We start from the raw sequence: 10261 nt of genomic DNA, 5'->3' as shown, positions 1-10261 counted from the left end.
GGCCAGGCGCGGCCACGGCCACGGGCGGCGGGGCGGGGCGCTGGTGTGGCCACGACGGCGTGGCGAGCAGGCCGCGGCCACGGGCGGCGGGACGAGGCACGTGTGCGGCCACGGCAACGTGGCGAGCAGGCCGCGGCCACAGGCGGTGGGGCGCGGGCACTGCCACGGCCACGGCGGTTGCGGGCCGAGCAGGGCGCGGCCACGGCCACGACGGCGGCGGGGCGAGCAGGCCATGGCCAGAGCAGGGCAGGAGCACGACCACAACCATGGCGGCTGCGGGCCACGGGCACGGCGGCTGCGGGGCACGCCCAGGGCGGCGAGCAGGCCATGGGCGGTAGCGCGTGGCCATGACCATGACGGCGAGCATGCCACGAGCGGTGAGCTGGGTACGGGCGTATGAGACTGATTTTGGGCGTCTGCTGGAGATGTAGCTGGACAGTATATTTTTAGGCGTCTGCTGGAGATGTCCAGTCATCCGACGCGCTAAAACGCTATTTTGGCGCTGTAAAATTCTTTTAGCGCGCGGCTCCGTAGGGCGTCTGTTGGAGATGCTCTTTGAGTTGTCCCAAGCATGCAACCCATCGAGAAACAGTAAAACTGAGCCACCTACGATGCCTCACAGCGATTTGGGGCTCTTTACCGTTCGATCACGCTGTTGAACGTCTCAGATCTTTTAACTGTCGTCCCAGGAACCCCGCTCGGGCCGCTGCTCCGGAAACCGGCCTTGGTGGCCTGTGGTTAAGCGGGCCTTTTCCAGTGGGAATACGGTTTGGACGGCCTATTATCACTTCTTTGCTTAGCGGCCTGCCCAGGCTTCGCTTCTCTGGCGGAGACGGTTCAGGATTTACACGAGAAGGAGGGGCACCCCTAAAAAAAGCGAGAGGCGCCTCGCCTCCTTCGCCTCCACGCAGCCGAGAACCTGCACCACGACCTCGCCTAGACCGGGGCAGGGCGCTCGATGCGCGTCCCTACTGACGACATGCTTGTCCCAGAGTATTGGCTTCACCTCTCGTTGATTCAGCCATTCATGTCCCCTCTTTTCCCTACTCTCTCTCTCTCTCTACAAATATTAACGCAATCTGACCAACAGAATTCGCTGCATGTCATTCGTCCAGACCCTGTCACTGAATCCTACCCTAGCAAGCAAGCACGGTTGAGAGGTCACACGACCAGCGGGATGGTGGCTGGATGCCTTCTCACCTTTCCGTGTAGGTAGTTTTGGCAAGATGATACAAGGAGTAGATAAGGACTAAAGTTGTTGCTCTGCTGATGATCTATGAGCACGATCATATTCCCAGTGTCGTGCATTGCATCTGCTTCACGTTTATTTATTTTTCGGAAAAGAATTTGAGGATCTTGCGTATATTTTGACCTCAGTTTGTGCGAGTAATATAAAAATTGGGGGTACCTAGAGTTTTCACAATTGATAACCGGTGGATTAGTGAAAAATGAGTACTGCTGGTCAGACCTCATGCCTTATGCATGATTTGGAGCTATACCTCATGTGCAGTTGGTAGTTGCTTGAAATCGAGTGACCAGAACACACCCCTTTATTGGCCATGTTTAGTTATTTCATGAAAATTTAGAGTTTTTGGACTCTCTGAACCATATACAGATATCATTATTGCTGACCTTGAATTAATAGATAAAATTTGCGATTCAGGTATATATGTTATTCGTAGCATGGCATCATATATAGCACCACAGAAGATCATTTTTTAGAACTTACCCATTCTTCACTTGTTAATTGGCACTTCTATTTCAAATTTTGAGAAAGGAGATGGAGTAAGTTCTTTATCTCATTTTTAACTAATCTCCAAGAACTTAGCTCTGCCACTTCAATTTAATTTATATACGATTTTTATTTATTTTTCTAACTTTCAAGAAGTATAACGAATAAAAATATACATCATGTGCACATTTATTTTTGGCTTAAGTGGTTTAGTTAAGTGTGCAACAATTCAAAATTTCCACAATTGCTAAAATGCTTAAGGAGGACAATTTTTTATATTGCCTTTACATTTATGAGACCTGACATGGAAACAACACAAATCTTCAGGCGCAATTTAAAGGAAACCAGCGGCAATATTCATTATTACTCTACCTTCAGGTATAAACCATCCCCTGTTTTCTCACAATGAATCATTCATGTATCCTCAGTTTCAAGTGTTCGGTATTTATTACATGTTATAACTCCAAATTTCTTAGACATTATCATCGTTACAGTACTACAGATGGACGGGCGCGGCAAAGCGCGCCTTTATGATCCAGTAGTGCAGAAAATAGTTTCAGTAACGCGAGTGTATTGCGGGCTCACCGACAGGGTAGGCGTCGATGGGCTGCTCGCCGGGTGCAGGCGCCGACCCGCTGCCGCGATACATCGGGCGGAGTGGCTAGGCCCTCAGCCGCCGGGTCGAGAGCCGCCGCCACCGTCTCTCGCAGAGGAAACCCAAGGTTGCGGTGCCGCGGCTGGCCGTGGTGGAAAGTTTCAGGAAAGGACCTGCCCTGGGTAGTTATTGCAACTGGACCCGTCAATGACCCTGACAGGTGGGGCCAGCAGTTCAGGACTTCAGCCGTTTTTGGATCCCAACGGAGAGCAGAGCTCCTCCGTCCCCATCGCCGCCGGTGGCCGCCCCTCCGGCCCTACAGCCCTACCCCACGCCCCCCTTCCTCCCCCTCCACGCCTAGCGCTGCCCCTTCCCCCCTCCCTCCCTCCTCTGCGCGAAAAGGGTCGACGGAGATGGCGGAGGAGGCGGGAAGGAGGAGGCGCGCGGCGGTGGTTGTGCTGGGCGACATCGGCCGCAGCCCGCGCATGCAGTACCACTCCCTCTCCCTCGCCAACCAGGTGCTCCACTAACGAATCCGTAACCTCGCGTCCGTTTTGGCTGGATTGAATTAGATGACTACGGGTTGGATCCATTGCGCGGTGGCCATTGACTATTCACAATTACCAGGCACACTGCGCCTGTATTTACCATGCATTTTTCTCTTGAAGCAAGTAGAATAAATTTTGGAAGCTCAGACATGCTCCTTGTTGCATATTCTTGTGTTCCAGCATAGGTTTTACTAGTAGAGTAGTATCTTAGACTTAGCTGTTCGTTATTCTTCTTCTTAACAGGCCGGCATGGAAGTGGACATTGTTGCAAACGGAGGTATTCTGTCTTCACACAATTTCGTTTTGTTGTTGAATTCTACTGCCAAATGGTAGAACGAAGCCATCTATTTACTAGATGCATGTTAAGGAACGTCAGACAGGCTGGAGTTTCATCAGCTCTCAGTGTTATTTTTGTTGAGATCTGACCTTGTATCCTGTTCTATGTCTATGAGCAGGAAGTGATCCCCATTTATCACTGAGAGAGAATCCATCAATTCACATACACGAGATGGTATTGATCGTTTAAGATATTATATTCTCTCCCTTTTCTCCTACTACAGTTAACTTCAAAGTTGTCTCTTCAGAAATCAGTGCAGTTATCGGGAATTTCAAAGATATCTGGTGCCCTGGCTCTGCTACTTAAAGCTGCCATCCAGTTTATCATGCTGATTTGGTTTCTCTGCTTTAAGATTCCTCGCCCTGATGTCTTCATTGTTCAGGTAAAATTACACGCAGCTTTCTTACTTGCATATGTGGTTCAGAATTACATGAACCACATGTCTAATCACTACCATTGTCGGCAAATTTAGTTCTTTTTAAAGAGAATCAACAATCTAGAATTCGTTGTCCACCATGCTAAGTAAATGAATAGTCATAGTTGGCTTATTGTGCAGCTTAAGTATTTAGTTCAAATTTGAACTAGACCCACGTCACTTATTTATGAATGGAGGTAACAAATAGTAACTTATGCTATGATATATGTATAGTAACCTATTGTTGGCACCATTCTCATTTTGGCAATGCTGATTGTAGTATATTTACAGAATTGCTTACTCTGACCCTTACTTAGTTACAGAATATGCTTCAGTCTCATCCCGTTAAGATTTAATCACCTAGAGTCCTTTTTGATTCATATATTTAAAGATTCTTTTGGTAATAAAAATGTCAAATTTAGTTATCGTGTTTCACAGTAACAATGAGAGACCTGATTTCTGTCATTTGACCATCATTTGTCCAATAGAATCCACCCTCCGTTCCAACATTGGCGGCTGTGAAACTGGTTAGCTGGCTAAGAGGTGCTAAATTTATTGTGGATTGGCATAATTTTGGATATACTTTGCTTGGACTGTCTCATGGCAGAAGTCATGTAATAGTCAAAGTCTATTTCTGGTAACCCCTCCAACCATATTTGCTTATCTGCTACTCTCTCCGTCCTTCAAAGAGTGTACTTCCAACTTTGTTGGAGCTTAAAGTTTGACCGAGTTTGTGCAAAAATATATCAATGTTTGTGAAACCAAATAGTTATATAATGAAAATATATTTTATCATGAATCTAATGCTACTAAGTTGATGGCATGAATGTTGACGTATTATTGTATAAATACGGTCAAACATAAAAAAAATTGACTTTCCAACAAAGTTGGAAGTACACTCTTTAAAGGACAGAGGGAGTAGACTGCTAGTGTATCCTATTGGTCATGTGTTTAGCTTGTGATGTTTTTATGTATTCTAGGTTCGAGAAGCACTTTGGGCGGATGGCTGATGGTGCCTTTTGCGTTACGAAAGCAATGCAACATGAGCTTGCTCAAAATTGGGGAATCAAGTAAACAGATTGAACTTCAATTTTCTTATTTTTCCATAAGGGCTGTTGTACGCATGCTGCAGTTTATACTAACATAACCACAATTTTCAGAGCAACAGTTCTTTATGATCATTCTCCTGAATTTTTCCGTCCTGCTTCCTTGACTGAGAAACATGAGGTGAGCATTTGTTGTCTGTTCTGCCTTCGCTACTTGCGGTACTGCATAACAGCATATGTAGCCTTAACACATGAAATAGTTGTTCTGCAGGTTGGGTAGTTCCATTTGTGGTGCTATGGGCAGTGCTGATTGCATCTCTGTTGGTATGTTGTTCTGCAATCAACCAGATTTTTTTTCATGATATAAGCATATTCCAGTTTAATTTATTTTATTTGGTTTTCTCTTCTTACGACAAAGAAAAAGAAGTGGAAGACAAGAACACTACTGTACTTACTGGCAAGATTGATGGTGGAGTTTCGTTGAAGCCTAATAGACCTGCACTTGTTGTGAGCAGCACAAGCTGGTATGTTCTCTTGAACTGAGTAGTCCCTGTTGTTGCAGAACTTTTATGTTCAGCTCACGTGATTATTGAGCAGATAGTTAAAAATTTGGACGAACTTATAAATCTTTGCCACCTGCATTCCAGGACACCAGATGAAGATTTCAGCATACTTCTGGAAGCAGCACTGATGTATGATAGACGTGTTGCTGCAACATTAGGTGAAGAGGATTCAATGGACGAGGGGCAGCTTTGGATTGATATCAAGAATGGGAAGCAATTTGATTACCCAAGATTGCTTTTCGTTATCACAGGTATCACACATTCTGCTATATTCTGTTGAATTACTAGTTTTTAACCATTGTTCTCATTTTCATAAATTTGATACTGAAGGTAAAGGGCCTGATAGGAAGAAATATGAGGAGCAAATAAAAAGGTTAAAACTGAGACGTGTTGCCTTCCGGACTATGTGGCTTGCATCGGAGGACTATCCTCTATTGCTAGGTATGCCAGCCACTTGCCAAAAGAATTTTATACTGGAGCATATATGCTGATTGTTTGAACAAATACAGGATCAGCTGATCTAGGCGTATCGCTTCATACATCCTCATCGGGGCTTGATCTACCTATGAAGGTTACTCACAGCATCTTCTTAAGGATGTAGGAATTTTTATTTTCTGCATTGTAACTTCACTGGTTGTTCTTAGGTGGTTGATATGTTTGGATGTGGATTACCAGTTTGTGCCGCTTCATTCTCCTGGTAACCCATGTTTGCAGATGTTTTAATTGTGATGTTTTGGCGCTGGCCTTTTGGCTGCTCTATATTATAAGCCTCTGGTTTCGTTTTTCCTTTGTGCAGCATCGAGGAGCTTGTAAAAGTTAACAGAAATGGACTTCTTTTCTCAACATCTTCGGAGCTCGCAGATGAACTTATGGTGAGGACCACTTTTAGTCTTTATCTTTTGTTTCATTTCATTGTATGACTACTTGGTATGCATTTTAAAATTAGCATAAGTACTTTCCATCATGGCTTTGTTTTTTGGGTTAATCATTGAAAGAGACTTTAACTACTATTGCAATTAAATATCATGCAGATGCTCTTCAAGGGATTTCCAGAGGAATGCGATACCCTGAAATCCCTGAAGCATGGTGCCTTGAGTACAGGGTCATCTTCCAAATGGTCAGCAGAATGGGAAACTAATGCACTTCCTTTGGTGAATCAGGTGAGAGCTCAAACCTGGCTTGCTAAATGTACGCTGCATTCATGAGATTAGGGCTTACCTTCTTTCGTATGCAATTTGCAGGTCATAGGCTAAATTTCTCAATAATAATACTAATCAGATGTGTAAAAGGATGCTTTTGTTACTGGCCTGAATATGTACTGATTCCATAGTTTATAGGTGTATTGTACACTTGAGTGACCAGATGTACAGTACATTAGAAGGTTGAGGAGAGGGCATGTGCATATTTCAGTTTGCTTGCACCTATTGCTGCTAGGATCAGCTGCTACCAAGGGCATTGGTGTCGGTCTTTGACAGAACCTACCGCCAATGCCCCAGGGGGCCTCACAAAGTCTGTAAAATTACCTAAATGCCCAGTTACATAACAGTAGAGGGCACAAAAAACATAGTATCAGGACCCCCGTTCTCTTTTCCTCCCCGCTGCCGCCCTGTGAGTTCAGATCTCCAGCACAATATCTGGAGGCACATATTAGGTTCTTTGTTAGTTTGCAGGCACTGCTGCAAGACCTACACTGTGTCAGATGAACTTACACTCTGAATCTGTTGTGATCCATTTGTTCCCTTGTTCACCTGTCGGCGCATTGCCTCCCCAAGGCAATTGCGCTGTTGGGTAGCTCTTGATCGTGGCCTCGGACATCGCCAAGTTGTCGCTGGGTGTGTCATTATGGGGCAATGGCCAGGGCATCTGCGATGAAGAAAAATCGTGCATGTAGGATGTATATGAGCATGCGCACAGTTACTAAACCACTACAGTGCTTGTGTTGAGAACACATGAATTTAGCAGGAAATAGTTCCAAAAAGTATTCTGCAGCAGCACCTCAGGCATCGTCCCCCTGAAGCTGAAGCTGAAGCTTGGTGTTGGCGACATGAATTTCCTGAACGACCTGTGCTCGACTCTCCCTCCCACACTCAGAGACCTCTTGAGTGTGTCGTCCTTGTCTCCCGCCGCCGCCGGGGTGGTCACTCTTTTGGCACCCATGAGCAACGCGAGCTCCTCCTGCATCTTCCTGAGCTCGTCGGCCCCGTGGCCTTGGACTACCCCGAACGTCCCGATCGACATCATCGCCACTGCGGGCCGGAGGTGGCGGTGGAGCTCGTCGTCAGATCGGTCAGTGTCAGCAGCAGCTGCTGCAAAGTGTGGGTTTCAGTTCACTTGTAATGAAGGAGGCGAAGAGGGGAAATATTGTGGTTTCAGGTTGGTGTTACATACTGAAAAGTTGAAACTGCTGGGAAACAAAATAAAAGTGTACTCTACTGCGTACGAATTGTACTGCCATGAGCACTTACGTCGGTACGACCCTTCTCTGAACTCTGGTTTCTTGGCACTGCACTGCGCCCCACGAAGCCTACTCTGCACCCAGCTCAGAACCTGCAGCAGCACAAGGACCCAGATTTTTTGTTCAAAAGGACCACCTGCCCAACGGAATTGCCATAAAAAACCCCCTTCGGATGAAATTGGCAAAAAAGACCCCTAGGCCGTGGCGGCAGGCGCGGCAGCCGACACGTGGCACCTGCCGCCACGCCCGGAGGCGGCAACACTGTTTGTTGCACTGTTCACGCGAAAGACAAGAAAAACAACGAGCAAACAGTACCTGCCGCCTCACATAGTGGCGACAGCACTGTTCACGTGCGAGTGAACAGTACTTCGAAAAAAATAAAAAATAGTAGAAAAATTCAAAAAAATCTGAATTTTTGCACCCACTTAGAACACTCGTTTGTCTTTGCTGCCAAAAAATTCCAGATTTTTCTGCTATTTTTTTTGATTTTTTTGAAATTACTGTTCGCTCATGCATGAACAGTGTTGCCGCCACTGCATGAGGCGGCAGGTACGGTTCGCTCGCCTTGTTGTTGTTTTTTCCGTCTTCTGCGTGAACAGTACAACAAATAGTGTTGCCGCCTCCTGGCGTGGCGGCAGGCGCCACGTGTCGGCTGCCGCGCCTGCCGCCACGTCCCAGGGGTCTTTTGTGCCAATTTCATCTGGAGGGAGTCTTTTTTGACAATTTCATTAGGCAGGGGGTCCTTTTAAACAAAAAATCCAAGGACCCAATCCAAAGGAAATCAGCATCCACGTCATTCACCGCAACAAGAGGTGGCTCGGACAAAGGAAGAAGAGAATGTCTTCGTGCGCAGTACTAGTACCATCATGAGTGACTTCTTAATTTGCAACAAGGAGTCTAGAGTCCGCAGATGTTGGTCAACAAGGATCTGGATAGAGGAATGGACCGATGGAACGGAACGGATGGTGCCAGCCAGTGTATATGTAGGAGCATGACGTGTGTGCGTGCAGGTGAACTTTTTCCCATGGCTCGAGCTCCAAAGGCGCCCACTGGCGATGACAAGAAGATTCTGCTGATCGAGGGTACTTGAATCCTCGCTGTTGCTATCCAGGCCACGCTTCATCAGTAGGATCACTTTGTTAATCCTCCTTGAGCTATGCTTGTTGATGATCTACTAGTACTCCCTCCATTCCACAATGTAGTGCCTATAGTTTTTTGTGAAAGTCAAACTTTATCAACTTTGACCAAGTGTATAGAAAAAATTGTCTACATCTACAGTACCAAATATGTACATTCTGAAAATATAGCTCACGATGTATCCAATGACATGCATTTGGTATTCTAGATGTACCTAGTTTTCTCTACAAATATGGTCAAAGTTTGTGATGTTTGACTTTTGCAAAAATTTATAGGCATTATATTATGGAACGGAGGGAGTACTTTTTAAATTTCATTTTTCAAATCTTGATGATCCACTACTGGTATAAATCATCGAAGTCCACGTGGCCACATAGGTAAAAGAGACCTGGGGAGAAACGTATGGCCGGTGCTACGTCCAGCGAGCTGGGACGCACTTTTTAAATGTTCAGCTGCACGTACCGCCTCGAACCGGTCCCGTCGATGCGGAAAATGATCTCACGCTAGCTGTTAGCGCGCCCCTTTCACTTTCCTGCCATATATTTGACAGAACTGCACGCAAACGCTGATAACCTATCAAACTTACTATAGCAAATCTTAATTGCAATGCAGAGCATGCTGTGTGTAGGCAGCCCACCCTCCCACTTTCCTTTTTGCGTTGTTAGTAGCAAATGTACATGCAAGTGATGTGGGCCTTATAAATGTACTGTATTATATTGCAGCCATGGGACCTGCCATTGAAGAGCAGCAGCTGCTCATCTGCACCATCGTCAAGGCTCTCCAGGCCATACTCACTCTGCTCGCCATCATAGCAGTCCACACAGTCCACATCCCTCTGGCGGGCATCGTAAGAGAAGTAGCGGCTGTTGTGGTAGACGCCGTGGGTGTCCGAGACGGAGGGCGCAATGCAGAACCGGAACGCTGGCGTCTCGTCGATGGAGAATTCCCTCTCGCCGTAGTCCAACCGGTCGTTGCGCCTGCCGTCAAGGCCCACACAACACTGCCACATCGTCTTGAGCAGGCTGAGGTTGTGTGCCGCGCTCCCCTTGCGCGACCAGAGCACCAGCAGCCAATCAGGACCTTTCCTGGTCGTTTTACATGTGATTTTGATCAACTTGGCCATCATAGAACCAAATATCTCCCAACAATCCAATATGCTACAATAGCAAGGAACATATAATAAGTTAGAACTCTGGAGGAAGAAAGAAACTAATTAGGCGATGTCTTACGGCTAGTGGATGCTAGGCATCTTGGAGTTGCCATGCACCACACCCCTTACACCGCCCCCTGCTACACACCTTCCAGGCGCGGCTGCTACTCCTCCTTGGCAAGATGTTTGAGCAGAGTTACAGCCTAAAATAGAATTTGTACACACATATTTTGTGAGAAGATAGGCCTGCCTAAGGATCATTTACAGGCAATTATAAGCAAAT

General features: G+C 46.3%; 1 protein-coding gene across 2 annotated transcripts; it reads left to right on the top strand.

Annotated features, from left to right (window-relative positions):
- Positions 1–2558: 2558 nt before the first annotated feature.
- On the top strand, positions 2559–6808 carry LOC119291652 (UDP-glycosyltransferase TURAN-like). 2 transcript variants are annotated; one of them, XM_037570451.1, is made up of 16 exons: positions 2559–2845; positions 3119–3152; positions 3331–3386; positions 3460–3594; positions 4116–4264; positions 4608–4697; positions 4788–4854; positions 4934–4997; positions 5098–5197; positions 5321–5487; positions 5567–5677; positions 5746–5807; positions 5881–5933; positions 6033–6108; positions 6268–6396; positions 6478–6808. In XM_037570451.1, the coding sequence occupies exons 1-16, from the start codon at positions 2741–2743 to the stop codon at positions 6487–6489; spliced, it is 1410 nt and encodes a 469-aa protein (XP_037426348.1). In that variant the 5' UTR covers positions 2559–2740; the 3' UTR covers positions 6490–6808. The 2 variants fall into 2 exon arrangements, with proteins under 2 accessions (XP_037426348.1, XP_037426347.1); XM_037570450.1 differs by having other exon boundaries at positions 5092–5197.
- The last annotated feature ends 3453 nt before the right edge of the window (positions 6809–10261 follow it).

Source organism: Triticum dicoccoides, chromosome 4B (genome assembly GCF_002162155.2).
Source record: "Triticum dicoccoides isolate Atlit2015 ecotype Zavitan chromosome 4B, WEW_v2.0, whole genome shotgun sequence".
Lineage (NCBI taxonomy): Eukaryota > Viridiplantae > Streptophyta > Magnoliopsida > Poales > Poaceae > Triticum > Triticum dicoccoides.
The sequence above is the reverse complement of the archived record's forward strand: the minus strand, read 5'-3'. Positions and strand labels throughout refer to the sequence as shown.

Bases quoted from the DNA above. Each gene is read 5' to 3' on its own strand.
- LOC119291652 (XM_037570450.1), top strand. From the start codon at position 2,741: ATGGCGGAGGAGGCGGGAAGGAGGAGGCGCGCGGCGGTGGTTGTGCTG. The intron at 3,595-4,115 runs GTAAAATTACAC...TTTGTCCAATAG, and splicing joins CTGATGTCTTCATTGTTCAG to AATCCACCCTCCGTTCCAAC. The intron at 5,488-5,566 runs GTATCACACATT...TTGATACTGAAG, and splicing joins ATTGCTTTTCGTTATCACAG to GTAAAGGGCCTGATAGGAAG.